Source organism: Triticum urartu, chromosome 7A (genome assembly GCF_056163025.1).
Source record: "Triticum urartu cultivar PI428250 chromosome 7A, HENAU_Tu73, whole genome shotgun sequence".
Lineage (NCBI taxonomy): Eukaryota > Viridiplantae > Streptophyta > Magnoliopsida > Poales > Poaceae > Triticum > Triticum urartu.
This window is the reverse complement of record NC_141879.1, coordinates 159026925-159047815: the sequence shown is the minus strand read 5'-3', so window position 1 is coordinate 159047815 and position 20891 is coordinate 159026925. Positions and strand designations below refer to the sequence as shown.

At 45.9% G+C, this 20891-nt stretch overlaps 2 protein-coding genes and 1 long non-coding RNA gene across 3 annotated transcripts; 1 reads left to right on the top strand and 2 right to left on the bottom strand.

Annotated features, from left to right (window-relative positions):
• The first annotated feature begins 9111 nt into the window (after window positions 1–9111).
• On the top strand, window positions 9112–10014 carry LOC125518564 (BTB/POZ domain-containing protein At5g41330-like). The gene has a single exon (XM_048683380.2). The coding sequence runs from the start codon at window positions 9112–9114 to the stop codon at window positions 10012–10014; it is 903 nt and encodes a 300-aa protein (XP_048539337.2).
• A 1867-nt stretch (window positions 10015–11881) lies between these two features.
• Window positions 11882–12803, bottom strand: LOC147958742 (uncharacterized). Its single transcript, XR_015612216.1, has 4 exons — window positions 12666–12803; window positions 12483–12578; window positions 12270–12395; window positions 11882–12174 (listed from the first exon to the last, which is right to left on the bottom strand). It is a non-coding gene; the product is annotated as an uncharacterized LOC147958742 (long non-coding RNA).
• A 75-nt stretch (window positions 12804–12878) lies between these two features.
• Window positions 12879–14273, bottom strand: LOC125518562 (uncharacterized). Its single transcript, XM_087532271.1, has 5 exons — window positions 13944–14273; window positions 13661–13862; window positions 13355–13558; window positions 13098–13271; window positions 12879–13016 (listed from the first exon to the last, which is right to left on the bottom strand). The coding sequence occupies exons 1-5, from the start codon at window positions 14216–14218 to the stop codon at window positions 12879–12881; spliced, it is 993 nt and encodes a 330-aa protein (XP_087388397.1). The 5' UTR covers window positions 14219–14273.
• Window positions 14274–20891: the final 6618 nt, after the last annotated feature.

Here is a 20891-nt window from a genome sequence, read left to right as displayed (position 1 = left end):
CCCATTTCATTTTACCTGAAAACGGGGTCTTAGTCATCCTGCCCATGAGGCATGGCTCGCATGTGTCAAGCGATTCAAAATCAAGTGACTCCAAACATCCATCGACATGGAGTTTCTTCATGCATCTTACGCCAATATGACTTAAGCGGCAGTGCCACGAGAAAGTGGTACTATCATTATTAACTCTACATCTTTTGGCGTGAACATGTGTATTACCACGACCGAGATTCAATGAACCATTCACATAGGGTGCATGACCATGAAAGGTATCATTCATGTAAAACAGAATAACAATTATTCTCTAACTTAAATGAATGACTGTATTGCAATGAACATGATCTAATCATATTCATGCTCAACGTAGACACCTGATAACATGTATCTAGGTTCAATACTAATCCCGAAGGCAGATGGAGCGTGCAATGGTGATCTCATCAACTTTGGAAACATTTTCAACACACATCGTCACCTCGCCCTTAGCCAGTCTCCGTTTAGTCCGTAGCTTTTGCTTCAAGTCACCAATAATAGCAACTGAACCGGTATCCAATACCCAGGTGCTACCAGGAGTACTAGTGAGGTACACATTAATAACACGTATATACTTTGTTGAAGTTGCCAGCCTTCTTATCTACCATGCATTTGGGGTAATTCCGCTACCAGTGACCGTTCCCCTTACAATAGAAGCACTTAGTCTCGGGTTTGGGTTCAACCTTGGGTTCCTTCACTGGAGCGGCAACTAGTTTGCCATCCATGAAGTTTCCCTTCTAGCCCTTGCCCTTCTTGAAACCAGTGGTCTTGTTAAACCATCAACACTTGATTCTCCTTGATTTCTACCTTTTGTGGTCTTAAGCACCGCGAACAGCTCCGGGATCAACTCCATCCCTTGCATGTCATAGTTCGTCACGAAGATCTAGTATCTTAGTGATAGTGGCTAGAGAACTCTATCAATCACTATCTTATCTGGAAGTTTAACTCCCACTTGATTTAAGTGATTGTAGCACCCATACATTCTGAGCACATGCTCACTAGTTGAGCTATTCTCCTCCATATTGTTGGCAAAAGAACTTGTCAGAGGTCTCATACCTCTCAACACGGGCATGAGCCTGAAATCCCAATTTCAGCTCTTGGAACATCTCATATGTCTTATGACGTTCAAAAACGTCATTGGAATCCCGATTCTAAGCCGTGAAGTATGGTGCACTAAACTATCAAGTAGTCATCAGGATGTGTCTGTCAGGTGTTAACAACATCCACAGACGATGTTGTAGGGGTTTGCACATCGAGCGGTGCATCAAGGACGTAAGCCTTCTGTGTAGCAGTGAGGATACTCCTCGGACTACGGACCTAGTTCGCATCATTGCTTACAATATCTTTCAACTTGGTCTTTCTCTAGGAACGTATTGAAACAGGGAGTTATAACGTGAGCTATTTATCTACAACATATTTGCAAAGATAACATAGACTATGTTCATGATAATTGAGTTCATCTAATCAAATTATTTAATGAACTCCCACTCAGATAGACATCCCTCTAGTCATCTAAGTGAAACATGATCCGAGTCAACTAGGCCGTGTCCGATCATCACGTGAGACGGACTAGTCAACATCGGTGAACATCTTCATGTTGATCGTATCTTCTATACGACTCATGCTCGACTTTTCGGTCTTCCGTGTTCCGAGGCCATGTCTGTACATGCTAGGCTCGTCAAGTCAACCTAAGTGTATTGCGTGTGTAAATCTGGCTTACACCCATTGTATTCGAACGTTAGAATCTATCACACCCGATCATCACGTGGTGCTTCGAAACGATGAACCTTCGCAACGGTGCACAGTTAGGGGGAACACTTTTCTTGAAATTTGAGTGAGGGGTCATCTTATTTAAGCTACCGTCGTTCTAAGCAAATAAGATGTAAAACATGATAAACATCACATGCAATCAAATAGTGACATGATATGGCCAATATCATTTTGCTCCTTTTGATCTCCATCTTCGGGGCTCCATGATCATCGTTGTCACCGGCATGACACCATGATCTCCATCATCATGATCTCCATCATCGTGTCTTCTTGAAGTTGTCTCGTCATCTATTACTTCTACTACTATGGCAAACGCTTTAGCAATAAAGTAAAGTAATTACATGACGTTTAAGTTGACACGCAGGTCATAAATAAATTAAGACAACTCCTATGGCTCCTGCCGGTTGTCATACTCATCGACATGCAAGTCGTGATTCCTATTACAAGAACATGATCATCTCATACATCACACATATCATTCATCACATCCTTTTGGCCATATCACATCACACGGCATATGCTGCAAAAACAAGTTAGACGTCCTCTAATTGTTGTTGCAAGTTTTTACGTGGCTGCTATAGGTTTCTAGCAAGAACGTTTCTTACCTACGCGAAAACAACAACGTGATATGCCAATTTCTATTTACCCTTCATAAGGACCCTTTTCATCGAATCCGATCCGACTAAAGTGGGAGAGATAGACACCCGCTAGCCACCTTATGCAACTAGTGCATGTCAGTCGGTGGAACCAGTCTCACGTAAGAGTACGTGTAAGGTCGGTCCGGGCCGCTTCATCCCACGATGCCGCCGAATCAAGATAAGACTAGTAATGGCAAGTAAATTGAAAATATCGACGCCCACAACTGCTTTGTGTTCTACTCGTGCATAGAAACTACGCATAGACCTAGCTCATGATGCCACTGTTGGGGATCGTAGCAGAAATTCAAAATTTTCTATGCACCACCAAGATCAATCTATGGAGTAATCTAGCAACGAGGGGAAGGAGAGTGCATCTACATACCCTTGTAGATCGCTAAGCGGAAGTGTTCAAGTGAACGGGGTTGATGGAGTCGTACTCGTCGTGATCTAAATCACCGATGATCCTAGCGCCGAACGGATGGCACCTCCGCGTCCAACACACGTACGGAACGGAGACGTCTCCCACGCCTTGATCCAGCAAGGAGGAGGGAAAGGTTGAGGAAGAGAGTCCAACAGCAGCACAACATCGTGGTGGTGATGGAGCTCGTGGTTCTCCAGCAGGGCTTCGCCAAGCACTATGGAGGAGGAGGAGGTGTAGGAGGAGGGAGAGGGCTGCGCCAGGGGAAGGGTGAGGCTGCCCTCTCTCTCCCTCACTATATATAGGGGGAAGGAAGGAGGGGGAGGCGCCCTAGGGTTCCCTAGGGGAGGGGCGGCGGCCACAGGGGAAACCCTAGATGGGTTTGGGCGCCCCCACCCCCTAGGAAACTTGCCTCCCAAGCCGGGAGGGGCGGCTGCCCTAGGGGTGGCGCCCCCATCTCTCCTGGTTACGTGAGATGGGGTGGGAGGGGCGCTCAGCCCCTTAGTGGGCTGATGTGCCCTCTCCCCTTGGCCCATAAGGCCCCCCAACGCTTGCCGGGGCCTCTGAAACCCCTTTCGGACACGCTGGTCATCACCTGGTACCCCCGGAACAATTCCGGACTCCAATACCCTTCGTCCAATATACCGATCTTCACCTCCGAACCATTTCGGAGCTCCTCGTCATGTCCGGGATCTCATCCGGGACTCCGAACAACCTTCGGTAACCACATACTATTTCCCATAACAACTCTAGCGTCACCGAACCTTAAGTGTGTAGACCCTACGGGTTCGGGAACCATGCAGACATGACCGAGACAACTCTCCAGCCAATAACCAACAGCGGGATCTGGATACCCATGTTGGCTCCCACATGTTCCACGATGATCTCATCGGATGAACCACGATGTCGAGGATTCAATCAATCCCGTATACAATTCCCTTTGTCCAGCGGTATTGTACTTGCCCGAGATTCGATCGTCGGTATCCCGATACCTTGTTCAATCTCGTTACCGTTCCGTAACACATCGTCCCATGATCAACTCCTTGGTCACATTGTGCACATTATGATGATGTCCTACCGAGTGGGCCCAGAGATACCTCTCCGTTTACACGGAGTGACAAATCCCAGTCTCGATTCGTGCCAACCCAACAGACACTTTCGGAGATACCTGTAGTGTACCTTTATAGCCACCCAGTTACGTTGTGACGTTTGGCACACCCAAAGCACTCCTACGGTATCCGGGAGTTGCACAATCTCATGGTCTAAGGAAATGATACTTGACATTAGAAAAGCTTTAGCAAACGAACTACACGATCTTGTGCTAGGCTTAGGATTGGGTCTTGTCCATCACATCATTCTCCTAATGATGTGATCCCGTTATCAACGACATCCAATGTCCATGGTCAGGAAATCGTAACCATCTATTGATCAACGAGCTAGTCAACTAGAGGCTTACTAGGGACATGGTGTTGTCTATGTATCCACACATGTATCTGAGTTTCCTATCAATACAATTCTAGCATGGATAATAAACGATTATCATGAACAAGGAAATATAATAATAACCAATTTATTATTGCCTCTAGGGCATATTTCCAACACCGTGGTCTCGCGCCCATGCGCCAAGCTCGCCTACAAGTTCTTCGGCCCCTACACCGTGCTTGAGAAGATTGGACCTCTGGCTTACAAGCTGGATCTGCCACCGGACAGCCGCGTGCACCCGGTCTTCCATGTCTCCCAGCTGAAGCCGTTCATGCCGGACTACTCACTGATTTTCGCCGAGCTTCCCCGAGTCCAAGACCTGTCTGCGTCGATGAAGAGCCCGTCAAGATCCTGGAGAGGCGTATGATGAAGCATGGCGATGCGCCCGTGGTGCATCTCAAGATACAATGGTCGTCGTCGTCCCCGGCTCGGCCACCTGGGAGGACTATGACGTGCTACGCCGGCGTTTTCCCATGGCACCCATTTGGGAGGGGGAGGCCTCTTCTTAAGGAGGGGAGAATGCCACACCTAATCAGCTGATTAGTGTGCCTAGGTGCTGGCTGGCGGGCCCAGCCAGCTGGCCTGCCAAGTGGAGGCGTGGGTGCGTTAAGGGTGGCCGCCTGTGGCCGTGTGGAGGCATGCGTGTGTAGATCATTCTCTGTATCCAAACCTTCCTCTACAATCCGAACCCCTTCTCCAAGCTCATCCCCCTTCCTCACCTACTCCCTCTCACCTACTCTAGATCGCCGATCCCCTCTCTGATCAGGGGCGTTACAGGAGGTTGGGATGTGTATTTTGAAATGTACCAATTTATGAGTTCCACCATAGTTTCATCGAGGGACCCCTCTTAATAGTGTGACTTCCTATACAAAAGTAAATATGAAAAACTATGAATTGAGTTGGTAAATTAGGGAGCCACATCCATCTTTGCATCAACTCTTTTGACTAATCCACTTCCTATAAATTCAGCACACAAGATTAGTCTTCAATTCATATTGTCATTATCACTAAAACCCACCTAGAAAGAGAGTTGCTCTTTCAATCTCCCCTTTTTGGTGCATGATGACAACATGGCTTGCCATCATAAATTATGGAATTTGAGCTTTAGGTTGTCTACGATAAGTAGGAAGGCTCCACCTAAATATGTGCATCATCAAAATGGACATGCTAGGTGAAGCACAATGCACATACCTAAATGAAAAAAAGACTCCCCCTAAATCCTAGAACAAAGTGGGGTGTAGCAATGTGAAATAGATACACCAAGAATTTTTCATTGCACACTAATGTGAGATCATAAAATGTATAAATCATGTAAGAGACCTTACAAGGTGGAGCGTGTTACATGCCATAGTGTATACATAGATTTCCCCACAAAGGTATGAGCAAAGGCCAAAAATATGGATATTGTAATGACATGATATGTATATATGATAAGAAACATTGCATAAACCCAAAGACACCATAACGAGGTCTTGAGCATCACTTAAATAAAGGTACTAGAGTATCCAATGCTCACACACGACCACATCCGTTAAGTGCATATTACATGACCATATAAAAGTTTTAAGAAAACCAAATAAGATGCAAATAAAACTTCAAGGTCCGTAAATTATGAAATACTACCCCATATAGCCCGGAAACCTAATATAACTCATTCTTCTCCCCCTTTGGCATCGAAACACTAAAAAGAGTGAAGAAATGAGTGATGCTAGCACGAAGTCCATCACCCATCCTCCTCATGATGATAGATGTCAATAGTATCAGCTGGAGGGGTGCCATCATTATCATCTTCGGTCTTGTTCACCTCATCATCACTTGAAAAGGGATCATCAAAGACTTTAAGTTTGCTGCTCTCATCTTCAGACCCATAGGGAATATTGTCACCATTGCGGCGACGCTCTTGACAAGGCCAAGAGCGAACTTGGAGCCGGCATTGGACTAGGTGTCCGCAACGATGAAAAGGAAAAAGTTGTGCTTTGAACAACTAAAATGAAAATATATAGGTGCCACGCAAGCATGGTTGGAAAGTAATGTCGACCGGGGTAAATCCCAACAGAGTGTTTTCACTTTCGTATTGCCTTTTTATAAATACTTGTGACTTTATTCATACTAGGAAATATTATAGGTACAATGCTTTGAATCTGAGATCTATGAAACAACGAGGTAACTCCCACAATTAAGAAATACAATGCAATATCTTGAAGATATTTTCTCCATGCCATCAATCCTTGGGAGACAAAATACTGCCAAGACATTTATACAGAGACTACAATTAGACTGAAGTAGTGATACTGCCACTACTTTACTTGCACATACTTGATTACTAATAAAGATTTATCAAAGCCCAATGAGTCGTCCATCTAAAAAGATGAGAAGCCATGAGCGATGAATGTGAAATATTTCAACCCACAAAAAATCAAACCAACAAAAGCAACACGACACAACAACATAAACTCTTTGAATCTAAATAATCGACTTTGCGAAATACAAACCCTAAACTCGGGGTGGCGACTGACTAGTGATTTTTTTATCAAGATAAGGTTGACTAGTGATAGGAGGAAAGGTTAGTCGTCATGCCAAATTAGCATGTGTGTACGCCTGCAGGAGAGGCTCTGTCTCGCTTATAGTGAGTCCGAACCGTTTGCTCGGCCTAGCCCCCCCCCCCCCCCCCCCTAAATGGTCGGCCCATTGCGGGAGGAGTGCTGGGTCTCTAGCACATGATTTTTCTTCCTTTTATTACTTTTATTTATATCTCTGAAGTGGAAAATGTTACTTAAATTTTTAAAGGTTTGCACAACATTTTAAAATGTTGGTAACAATAAAAAATGTTCCTACATTTCAAAAAATGTTTGTGATATTTTTTACTACAATGTAAAGTAATGCTTACATAATTCAGAAAATTGTTCTGTACCATTTGGAAAAATGTATATGTCATTCAAAAAAAATGTTTGCGTAACTCAGAAAAAACGTTCCATACCATTAAAAAAGATGCACTACATGACATTTAAGAAAATGTTCACGCATTTTCAGAAGATGTGTTCATGCCATTTTTAGAAAATACAATGCAAAACAATATTTCGTATCAGTCATAAAAAAGTTCTATATGCATTTGAAAATTTGTTTAGCACATATTCGAAAAAATGTTGAAATATATATATTTGATAAATTCTTAGTAATGTATTTAAAATTTTTAAACATGTATAGAAAATGTTCCAAATGTATACAAAAATGTAAAATAAGTATAAAAAAGTAGACACCCAAATATGTATTTGAAAAAAATGTTAATCATCTATTTAGAAAATGTTAAAATTGTATAGGAAAATAATTGGTGTACACAAAATATGTGCAATGTGTATGAAAAAACAGGCATGTATTGAAAAAATAATAAAACTAAAAATAGAAATAAAAACCGACAAAAAACATGGAGAAACAAAAGCAAAATAAAACCGGTGAAAACGGAGGCAACAATCCACAAAAGAAAGAAAAAGAAGAAGACCAGAATACTGACAAAAAAACACAGAGAAAACCCTTGTTGAAAGCTTCCAAAACTACTACGAACCGGTCTATATAATCTTTCTAAAACCGTTTTGATGGGCCGATCTTTTAAAAAGCACGAGCCCTGTTACTGTAGCTCTAGAAATAGGCGAGAAATAGCGCTGACGACACCTGTGTTTTGCTATACGAAAATCAAGGGGAAAGCAATAGGCGAGAAATAGCCCTCAAGGTGCCTGAGTGTTGCAAGAATTCAAAAGTCCGGGAGAAAACCGAACGATCTCAGGTATGTACCTCCAGATGGGCAGGGGTCGGCCATTTCTCAAGAACAGTAGCTTAGGACCTTTTAGGATTTAGTGTGGTTGCTTGTTCTTAAGGAAACGTTCAAATCAACCAATCATATCAGGATAGATCCAATGTGTGTGATTTTTTGCTTTTCTCAATAGTTAAAAAAACATGCCAGTTTTGAAAGGTAGTGGTAGCTGCATTTAGGCGACTGTGTCCGAGCCATGGGAGAAGACCATATTGGATTAGATATTTAACTCACATTCTAAAATACTACTCCCTGTATAAACAAAGATAAGACGTTTTAGGTCACTGTATTTTTTTCAGAGAGAGTACTACCATTTTCCCCTTGGGGTTCGGACCGTTTTTTCGAGAAAGGAAAGTTGAGTTCGATCCCAACAAGTCCTTTTTAAGAAACACCTGTAGTTTTATTCATCATACTCATAACAATTATAAGCACTCTAATTTGGATCTAAGATTCAAGAAAATACAAAGTAACTCTTCTGACTAAGAATTACAATGAAATCTCTTGAAAAATACCTTCTTTGTTGTATCAATCTCAGCTAGAAGAAATACTTCAATCTAAAGAGGCTGCAATAAAACGATTTGTCGCTTTTTCACCCGCACACAAATTACTAATAGTGGTTTTTGATAGCACCTTGAGGCGTCCATCCAAAAAGACAAGAAACCTTGGTCGATGAACGCACTTGGGTCTGGGATAATCCCCTAGAAGTGCAGGTTGTTTGATCACAATATCTTCACCATGGTGTCGATGAGAGATTTCAACTCCACAAAAAATCAACCAACAAAAAAAGTTTGACACACCAACATAAAGACATAAAATCCGAATAATCAGATCTATAAGGAAAAAAACTCTCTAACCTCATGAAACCGTAAAAAAAAGTAAATTTATTCTCATAAAATACGATAGTCATTAAACGATGACAAAGATCATGGAACTCTTGAAGATGCGAGGCTGCCCCACCTCTTTGCGCCAAGATGACAGCGAGGGGTAAGGGGACCAAACATTCCCTTGGGGCGCCGGACGGCGCCCCTGCCACAGCTTCCGGTGCTCTATATTGGGCAGACTCGCCTTCTTCTTCTGTGCTGTCTATGGCCGCCACAGCGGCCTCAGAAACGGCGTCACAGTGGCTCTTTGCCAGCTTCGAGTCAGCGCGACGGAGTTCGAGCGCCGTGGTGGCCTTCGATCTGAATTCTCTGTCACCTGTAGTGGAAATCGGGCGGAAGGAGGTGTTCGACACGGACATTGAGGCAGCAATACCACCTACCAAGCTCGGCTGGCTTGCTGGGCACAGTCTCTTGCTTGCGGCCGGATCACACTCCGGGCCGGCTGGAATGGTGGGGGACATACGCCTGTGGGATGTCCGGGCAAGCTCGACGGTGCCAGTGTGGGAGGTGAGGGAGAAGGATGACTGCTTTGCAGATGTTGCTGCATCAGACTCACCGTCGGCATTGTTTAAGGTGGGGGCTGCCTCCAGTGAGGTTTTCGTGGCTGACTTGAGGAGATTTAGTGGTGATGGCATCAGTGTGGATCCTTGGGTGTGCATCGGAGACATGCAAAGGGCGGGAGCAGCCACAACATCTCGCAGAAAGGATGGGAATGGTTGTAGAATTGAGTGTTACCGCAGTTGGGTGTTTGTGGCACGAGGTGCATATGCTGAGGTGTGGACACAGGTGGAAATTACATCAGAGCCTCGGGAGAAGAAGGTGATGAGGAGGAATTGGGTAGGGAACGGGCCATCGATGGTTACTGCAGATGGCGAGGAGAAGGCCAAGATCGTAAGCTGGGCCTTCAGAGGCAGCAGAATGGCATTGGCTAGAGTCGATAAGCGGTCTGTTGAGGTGTGGGATAGTGCTTCTGGGACAATATCAGGTGAATAGAGGAACAAGACTACACATGTAAGAAATCTCAAATTCGATTGTTCTTTTTGTTTACCTCTATCAATGTAGTTTTGGTGTTTGTTTTAGGTCAGAGAACAGTCTACACTAATTCTATAAGCTGCCTACGGAAAGAAAAGATTAACAGTATCACATATCACATTTCTGTAAGCAAAAATTGAAGTAGAATTGATTGCGAATCAGAATTGCTTGGTTCGTTTGTGTTAAACTCTTAATTGATAGTAACTAAAAATTCAAAAAAGTAGCATGTGAATTAATCTAATCATTAACCTCCTTACCTGGATATTAGATTAACATCTTCTAGGAGCTCATGTTTGAGAGAAAAAGCTTCTAGAAGCTCATCACATTTCCAGCATCACATGCAAATACAACACGCTTTGCAGTTTTCTGTTTCATCAGAAGTTATGATCAATATTCATTGCTTGGTTCTGTGCACATTGGTGTCCCATGTGTTTGGTAATGAGCACATCTTGTATGATGCAAAGTTGCAAACTAACATGTGTTCTAAATTTTGTTTGTAAACTAATATGACATCATCCTGGCAATTTAATCATGCAAAGTCAATTCTTGTATCCACATTCAATCTAATTAGTTTAACTCATGTCTTCCACCAGAGTGCACAATTAAAAGATTTTATATTTGAGTAACATGTGTAAGGTATGTTTTATTGTTAGCAATAATAATATCGCATCAGGTTAGGAATCTCAAACTCAACAATGATTAAAGTTTGTTTTTACGGCATTCGGTTATGTAGGTTGATCTGATAAATGCTGGAATTTCAAAGGCCGTTGGTTCTGACAGAAACTATCAAATTTCATCTTGATCCATCATAAATTTGGACATTGCAACTAACCAGCTATGCAAACATATCAAATATGAACTCGATGTGTTTGATGACACAGTTCAGCAAGCAAAACCCCACTAAAAAATTCAATCCATGTAGTAGGGAAAATTGTTTCATGCTATAAAAGCAAAATCTTTGCAGTTTGTATTTTCCTTAAAACTACAATGCCCATTGTCTTTATAGGAGTTTTGACATACCTTGCTTATGTGGGTCTTCTTGTGTACAAGCCCTACACCCAGCTTGTGCCGATCCACGGCTTCTTCACTACCGGACTCGCGGGCTATGCCTACGGCCCAAGGCCGTCGGTATAGGTCCTTTGCCGTCGGCATAGATCTATGCCTACGGCCGCCGTCGGCATAGCCCCGTCGGCTTAGATCACGTCAGCGTAGATGTGTCAGACCGTCGGCGTAGTATAGCCGTCGGCATAGGTGCATATGCCGACGGCCGTGGGATAGCCGTCGGCATAGTTTAGCCGTCGGCGTTGTTTTCCGTCTGACGGCAACGGATGGCGCCGTCAACAGCGCTATTCAGGAGACGACACGTGACGCGATACAGGAGACGACACGTGGAGCAGGTATGCCGACGGCTTGGCCGTCGGCATAGATGGAAATCTATGCCGACGACCTAGCCGTCGGCATACCTGCTCCACGTGTCGCCCCCCGGCTTCTCCTGGCGGCAGGGCTATGCCTACGGCAAAGCCGTCGGCATAGATGGAAATCTATGCCGACGGCTTTGCCGTAGGCATAGCCCTGCCACGTGGCAGCTCCTGGTTTCTCCTGGCAGCAGGGCTATGCCTACGGCAAAGCCGTCGGCATAGTTTGCCACGTGGCAAGCCCTGGTAACTCCTGGGCGTATATATGCCGACGGCTTTGCCGTAGGCATAGTTTTTTTATTTTTTTTTATTTTCCCTGTTTTCTCTTTTCTAATTGATTTGACAGCATTTCAAAACAGAACAATATGAAATATGACAATTCATCATGTGAACATACTCAAGTTCATCTAAACATACTCAAGTTCATCACATCATCTAAAGATCATCACCGATGGAAGTTCATGAACATAAAAGTAGTGCAAGACATGAAACATGATAAAAGTAGGAATATGAAAGGCATGGCACGATGGCCACATGCACGGAATCATCAAGCAAGAGCACCCCCGCCAAAACCACCACCTCCGCCATAACCACCACCACCTCCGTCAAAAGCACCACCTCCGCCAAAACCGTCATTGCGACCACCACCACTCTGCCAGATCGGAGTGACTGGGGTCGACGGAGCAGGAGTCGAGCCACCGGTCCCCTACATGTTTCAAAAAAGATTCTAACGGTAAATATGATATGATAGTGTTTCATGAACGAGAACTAGTTTGCTAGTAGTTAGGCAAATGTACTAACCGAACCATCACTGCCTAGTGCCACCCATTCATCGAACGTGGGCACGTGTGGGGGTTCTCCCGCAGGTGGTGGTGGGGGTCCCATTTGTGGTGGATCCGTGCGGTTAGTCCAAGACGCCAACATAGCCTGAATGTTAGTTAAACAAGCAAACTAGAAGATCAGAAGGAATGAAAGTGCAAAAATTTAGGTTGGTTTTAAGAGGGCAAAACTAACCGTCATCATCTGACGGTTGTAATCATCGTTTGCCTTCACTCGTTTCAAGTACTCCCGCACCTCGAGATTCCTATGCTCGACAAACTCCTTATATGCCTACATAATTTAGGTTGTTTCTAAGTGAGCAATGCTGAAAATAAACTGAGAATGCAAGATAGAAAAAGATAAGGAGGAAGTACTTACAGCATGCTGGCGGGCTAAGGGAGTCTGTGAACGCCCCGTACTCTCTAACTGGCTCGGGTTGCTAGCCCGAAGCCGTGTGTACGAGATCGAAGGAGTGATCAAGCCATCGAAACACGGATACCGGCCATTCTTCTTCCCCTGGATGGACACCACCGCCGTGTCGTCGATCTGAGACTGGGCGACCTCAGCAACAGGAACATCCGGATGCAACTCCTAATAGTGATGAATGTAAGACCCCAGGTGCTCCTCGGTCTTGCCGTAGTACTGGCTCTCGCCCTCCTTGCGATGACTCCGCTCGCGGGCCAGCTTCCACGACTCCATGTCTGAGAGCGGCCTCTTCAACTTGTCCTCCTACAACGTCAAATAGAAGTCAGCCATACATAAGAACATGACGTAAAGAAGAACAAAAATGCATCATGCACATAGATATACCTTCATGGCCTTGAAGCCCCAGTGGTTCCTGTTTCCTTGGCCGTGTGTCCCGTCGTCTCCACGGTTAGCCCGGGCCTTGATGCTCTTGGCAGCAAACTCTGCATCGGCGCCGAGCCACCTATCCACCAAACTCGCCCATCCGTCATGCCTTCCATAGCACCAACGAGGAACAACCTATGCAAATTTTGAAAGCATGACATGTGAGCACGAAACATATAGTTGACTGCTTGAAACAATGAAAAGTTAGTAATAGTTACCATCATGAACTGCTCCTTGCTCAAGGTAAGTCGTAGCTTCTGCGCTTGAGTTTTGGTCATCTTTTGGTGCAGGTAGTAGTGGTAGTACTGCGAGACGGCAACCCAGCGCACCTCGTACTGCAACTGACGAGCTTTCTTCTTCGCAGCCGCAAGCAAGACCACGTCGGCTCTGGCCTTGTGCTCGTCAAGAACTCTATAGAGTTGCTGCAATCATGCAAAAACCAGAAGCAAACAAGGCATGAGTTGAGTGATTCAATGATAAACTATGAACGAAACTGAAGACAAGTGATTCAGAAGAGAACTTACCCAAAATTTGGTGATCACGGCCTTAGCGGTCGTCCCGTACTCCGCGTTGCTGCAAGCCTCGTAGTGGGCCCAGCTCGTGGCCAAAACCCGCTGCTGCGGGTCCCTGTCTGGCCGCGGGCAGAATAGGCCAGGCCAAAACTCCTTCAACAGGACAGTGATAAGGCCGTTCGGTTTACGGCCCTTTCCGTGAAGGATCCAGTTTCTGCAAAAGAATCAAATGATTGCCATGTGTACAATAAGAAAATGTTGTCATGTGTTGAAAATATGATTGAGAGGCACTTACTCTGTCCCCACAGGTTCAATGAGCCACTTGTGCTCCTCGATAGAAGGTGGTGTAGGTAGTCCGGCATTACCACGCAGCCACCCCTGCGAAGAACCCGGTGGCAAGTCACCCCACAACGCGGGATCAACCTCCCCTCCACCCTCCTCGGCCTCCTCCTCGCCCTCCTCCTCGGCCTCCTCCTCCTCCTCACCCTCCTCCTCGGCCTCCTCCTCCTCGCCATCAGGAACATACTCCTCCTCCTCAGACTCAGAAGGTGCCTCTGTATAGGAGGGCATCGAAGAAGACCCTCCTATTTCAGACACGGCCCGGAGTTTTTTGCCCCGGTTGCCTCTCCCCCACCTCCTCCTCCTCTAGGGGCTCTCCCCCCCGCCTCCTCCTCTAGGGGCTCTCCCCCCACCGCCTCCTCCTCTAGGGTCTCCTCCCCCGACCCCTCCACCTCCCTGTGAGGTGTCATCCTCGCGTAGTCGGGAGGGAACCTTGTGGGCTCGTCCACTCCGAGTAAGTCCTTTAAATTTACTGAGGAAACTAGCGCCGCTGGACTTGCCCATGATTATTAAACCTGCATTGAGAAGAGAATAAACAATTAGTAAAGATATCAATTAAACAAGCATACAGGAAAAACATTAATACCAGAAGAGCACATTAAGCATACTATTGTAATGATCATTAAACGAACTTACATTTTCTAGAACCCATATGAATCATCACTATTGTAATCTATTTGTGGACCGGTCTCATCATCACTATCACGCATATCTTCTTCGTTGTCTGACGGAGGTGGAGGCTCTTCCTCATCGTCAGCGTCTTCATTTAACTTTTCAAGCATAATTATGTCTCTTTGATTCACAACTGCCTCACCATCAATCCGTGCGTCGTCGTCGTTTGGGTCCAGGTCAACATAACCCAAGTCATCATCCTCGTTGTTTCGGACCACGTCATCATGTTCCTCTTGATAGAACACTCCCTCGTATGTCATGGGGTTTATGTTGTAGTAATCATCATCGTTCGGGTCCGGTAGCTTACCATGCGGCGACACCTTGAACACAACTTCCCAACCCTTTAGGTACTCTTTCTGGCATGGGTAAGGCAGATAATATACTTGTGTGGCCTGGGTAGCGGCGATAAAGAGATCAGCTCCGGCATAGACGGTTGATGGTTTAACTTCAACTAAACCAATAGAAGGCGTATGTCTCAGACCCTTTTTGGGGTCGAACCATCGGCATTTGAACACAGTGAGACTTAGGTGTTCGCGGCCACGTTTTAATGTAAGCTTGTATATTTTTCCTACCCTTCCGTAGTAATCTACTTCATTATCTCCTTCAGTGAAGACTCCGGTATTTATGGTTTTGGGATCAGGCCGACTGTTCTGGTGCTCCTCTGTATGGAAGCGATACCCATTCACATCATACTTTTCGCATGTCATGACGACAGGATCAAAACCCATGGAAACCCATCTCAATTCTTCATCCATTGATTCGGTCGGATCATTTCCCTACAAGTTTAATTGAAATTATAGGGTGCATGAGTTTAATTGAAATTATAGGGTGCATGAGTTTAATTGGAAGTGTGAAAAATTACTTTCTCGATGAACCACGCAACGAAATTTTTCCTTCCATCAGCACCCTTTCGGAGAAGAGCAAGTGCCTCCGCTTCAGAAGGAGGCAGCATTCCCGTCCATTCTTCTTCAACGAATCGACTACAATAAGAAAAGCGGTATAAGAACTAGGCAAAGTGAACATAACGAATTGACTAAAAGAATGGTGCAAAGGTATTACCTCATCCACTCATCCTCAACTTCCTTGATGTTGTGCAAGATATAGAACATGACATCCTCCCACTCATCTCGTGGCATGAGATAAGATTTCGAGCATCCAGCCCTACTACCTTGCCCGATGAATAGAGGCAACTTGGGTTTATACTTGGGTTCTTCTGTATTGTATCGAGACACCTTATTGTGCAACGTGGGAACATGGTCCGGATAGTAGGCTGTCCTGAGGTCTGCCACCTCCTCTAGGATAACTGCCTCAGCTATGGAAGCTTCAATCTTAGCTTTGTTTCCACATTTCTGTCTCAGATGCTTGTTCTGTCTCTCAGGGCCGTACTGCCAACGATTCTGCACAGGTCCCCCCAACAATACCTCGTTCGGGAGGTGCAAAAGGAGATGTGTCATCGGAGTAAAGAAGCCTGGCGGGAAGATCTTCTCTAGCTTGCATATCAACTCCGGCGCCTTCTTATGCATTTCTTTTATCTTCTCAGGACATACTTCTTTAGCACAAAGCGTGCGGAAGAAATGGCTTAACTCCGCAAGCACACGCCAGACACGCTCGGGAACATAGCCCCGAACCATCACCGGCATAATCCGCTCAATCCATACATGATAGTCATGACTCTTGAGCCCGGTCACTCTGCCCGTTGAAAGATTGACCCCCTTACTTATATTCGACGCATAACCATCAGTGAACTTCACGACGTGTTTCAGCCACTTGAATGTCTCCATCTTATGATCCTTTTTAAGTACGAAGTCAGCATCTGGCTTGAACCAAGATTTTCGACTGCCTGTGGGAGGCTGCATGTGTAGACGTGGTCTATCGCAAATATTCTGTTGATCAACTCTAGCATTAACATTATCCTTTGTCTTATCAGGAATGTTGAGGATCGTGTGAAAAAGGGACTCTGCGACATTCTTTTCGGTGTGCATCACGTCTATGTTGTATGGAAGTTTGAGGTCCTTAAAATAGGGAAGCTGCGTGAAGGGGGTAATGTGAGTCCAGTTGTGCGTCTCACCATATCCTTCAAAAATTTTCCCTTTACTTTTTCCTTTGCCCTCGCCCTCGTCTTCGCCTGTGGCTTTGCCTTTGCCTTTGCCTTTGCCTTTCCCCTCACCGGCAGGCTTAAGAGCTTTCAGCTGAGCAAGCACATCCGCACCAGAAAACGTTGGAATCTCGTTTACTTCATGGACAACTTTGCCTTTTGTGAAGTTCTTATTGTCTTCCCTATTAGGATGGTCTGGAGGGAGGAACTGTCGATGCAGGTCAAATGCAACATACTTGCCACCCTTCTTCAGCCAAATGAAAATCAAGGCCTGCATGCACACTGGGCAAGGCATCTTTCCACTTGTACACCATCCGCAGAACAAGGCATAACCGGGAAAGTCATGCATGCAATATTGTAGCCAAACTTTCATCAAGAAATTTTTCTGCAGATGTCGGTCGTATGTCAACCTCGGGAAGTACCAAGAATGGTGCAAATCATCCACCAACGGCTGCATAAACACACTCAAATTCTTCCCCGGATATTCAGGCCCCGGAATTATAAGTGACAGGAACATGGTCTTGCGTTGCATTATGGCGCCGGGAGGGAGATTCAGCGGAATAACAAATACGGGCCAACAGCTGTATGGATTAGACGACATACCATATGGATTGAACCCATCACCTGTTATAGCAATTTTGACATTCCCAGCCTCGGCTGCTTCCTCCGGGTACTCTATATCGAATGACTTCCATGCTTCACCTCCTGATGGATGTACAATTTTTTTTGGATTGTACCTTTTCCCTTCCTTGTGCCACTTCATCATTTTGGCAGACTCCTCGGTGATGAAAAGGCGCTGTAGTCTTTTTATAAAATCAAGATACCGAAGAACCTTCACAGGGATTTTTAGCTGCTGCTTCTGACCATGCTTATCGACCACCTCAATATACCGAGAGGAACCGCACTTCCTATAGTACTTGTCATCCGCATACTCATGCCTAAACAAAAGGCAATTCTTTGGACAAACATGTATTTTCTCATAGTCCATCGAGGGCGCCTTCATGATTTTCTTCGTACCGTACATGGTTTTCGGCAGTTCATGGCCCTCAGGCAGGCTGTTAGCCCACACTCCCAGAAATGCTTCGAAGCAACCTCGGCTACAGCCGTACTCAGCCTTGACTGCCATCAGTTGCGAGATGGCATCCAGCACAGACAGCTTGGCACCCTCATAGAGAGGTTTGTTTGACGAGGCCAAGATTTCCAGGAAGGCCTTTGCGGTTTCCTCCGGCTCCTCCGGTTCATTCGCTGAATGTGACGGAGGTGTCGGCTGTGCAGCAAAGACATCATCTAGCATGTCTCTAACCCCATCGTCCTCATAACCAGCGACGCGTTGTCGTATCACATCCTCTCTACCACGGTCCCGCTGGGCAAAGTTTATCGGCATATTAAAGTTGGGCATAAATCCATGCGTGCGAAGGTGCTTAGTCATCTCACTCTTATCTCTGCGGATACGCCTCTTACATCTGGCACACGGGCATTCTGGCACCATCCTCATTGGACTACGGAATATCTCTTTCAAAAACACATCAGTTTTCTCGACCCACTCTGTTGTTACTTGATTCCGACGGAAAAACCCACTATACATCCACTGATTATCTGCCATCTCTACTTTATTGGAAGCCACACAACAAAATTAAGGATTCATTTAAATTACTCACATCAATATTTTATTTTTTACAAGGTTGACGAGAAACGACATTTAATCCACCTACATCTCTAATAGGTAAAGATGGGTCCTAATCCCACCCGAGAATGTGTAGATTGAGTACGTTGTCCATGCTCTACCCCATTCCGAGACAAAATTTCGGCAGCACCTCCCCGCTGTTCTCCAAATACACGTCTCGGCAAAATGCCGAGAGAATGTGCATCCGGAGAACAACAGGGAGGCGCCGCCGAAATCCTGTCTCGGAACGGGGTAGAGCATGAACAACGTACCCAATCTACACATCCTCGGGCTGTCCGTGGAAAGCGCTGGACAATCCGAAAGAGCTGCGGTGATAAATATGCAATTGAATGCATATTTATTGATGCAACCCTTTCGGACGGGAGACCTAGGTTACGCGACTTGATGTGAAAATTTAATCTAGTTAAAAGAGGCTAGGAGGTGAAGGTGGATTCGTAGCTCACCCTCCGCTGTAGAGGAAGTAGTCGAGCAGCGGCAGGATCACGGACCAAACCCAGACGACGAAGGCTCCAGGGAGATGAATACCACAAAGCCTGTAAATTTTACCGAGTCAAAAAATTTGACGGCACCACATCACATAAAGCATTGACACTTCAAACTATGAAAAAAAATCATATTGCTAATGACATCTTGATACTTCAAATCCTAATTTTCATGATACTTCAAATCCTAATTTTAGATCATCATGATACTTCAAATCCTAATTTTCATCAAGGGTCAAATTTTGTTCTTCAATTTTTTAGCAAGATCATCATGATAAAATAACTACTCATCAGATACCAATTTTGTCAACATCACAAAATGAAACTATAGCTATTTGACAACATCTCAAAAATACCAATTTCGTTCTTCAAATTTGAAAACATTTGACAACATCACTAAATTGACCAAAGCTATAACAAGCAGTATACATTAATCCATCCATTCATCCATACAACATGCATCTATCACAAAACAAGCAGTAAAAAAATGCAAAAAAATGAAAAAAAAAGCTCACCGGGGCGGCCGCGGCCGGTGAGGCAGGGGCGGCAGGGGACGGTGAGGCAGGGGCGGCCGGGGCAGCGGCGAGCAGGGGGCGGCGGTGGAGGGCCGAGGCGGGGCGGCCGGGGACGGGCCGGGAGGGCAGGGGCGGCCGGGGACGGAGGGCCGGGCGTGCGGGCCGGCAGGAGCCGCGGCCGGCGCGCGGTCAGGGGGAGGCCGGGGCGGTGTTGGGGTCGGGGGAGGCCGGGGCGACGCAGCGTGGTCGGGGGAGGCCGGGGCGGCGCAGCGTGGTCGGGGGAGGCCGGGGCGGCGCAGCGCGGTCGGGGGAGGCCGGGGCGACGGCGGGTGGAGACGACGACGGGGGAGGCAGGGGTGGAGACGGCGGGGACGGCGGGGAGACGGCAGGTGGAGACGGCGGCGGGGATGGCAGGGGCGACGGCGGGTGGAGACGGCGATGGGGGAGGCAGGGGTGGAGTGGGCGGCGGCAGGCGGCGGGGCCGAATGCGGCGGCGGCGGATCGGGGTCGGGGGCGAGCTGGGGTCGGGAAACGACTGGACGGGGAGCGCCCGGGTATGGATAAGTTGACCTATGCCGACGGCTTAGCCGTCGGCATATATTAATCATGCCACGTGGCATGTATGCCGACGGCTAAGCCGTAGGCATAGGTATATTCCTTTTTTTTAAATATACGTTCTTGAATTTTTTTGAATGATACATGGTATATAATTATATTAAAAATGATACATGGTATACATATTTTTTACATGCATGAACATTATTTAAAATGTACCATACATTTTCTTTAATGATTTGAAACATTATTTTTAATTACATGATCCTTTTTTTTATATTGTACAACAATTTTCTAAAATATCACGTATATTTTTTTCTGAACCAGATTTTTTCTATGGTCAGCAACATTTCTTTATGACATAATTATTTGCTAAATTGTACTAACAAAAAATGTACATTGTGTTAATATATTTCGAAATAAATTGAGGGGGACAACATTTCTTTATGATATAAATATTTTATATGGTCTCGTGAAAGGTGATACATAGGAGAGCAACTGACTGAGGGGTACCGTTACCGAGTACCTGATCCGGTAACTATGCGAGTGCCTGATCCGTCTACTACCGTGTCATCGCCGTCCGTGAGGGGGGGGCATGCCCCGGAGACGCGTGCCGCCTCTTCGGACATGCCACCACACCACCCCGCATGTATGAGGGACCGGTGCGATGCTCCGGTGGCATTGCTACCCCCCAGGCCCCCCTCCCGCCCAACCCTGTAGCGTTTGACCACGGGATCTAGCCCTTTGACTTTGCACGGACGGGCTTTGACCAGCGGACCTCCCCGTCCGGTTGTGTTAGGTCAGCCCATAGGAACACTTTGGAGCAACAACCGGGCCAGACCCACAGCAAGATCCCCTCCATGTAGACACGACACGCCCGTTTCCCCCCTCCAGGTGCCGG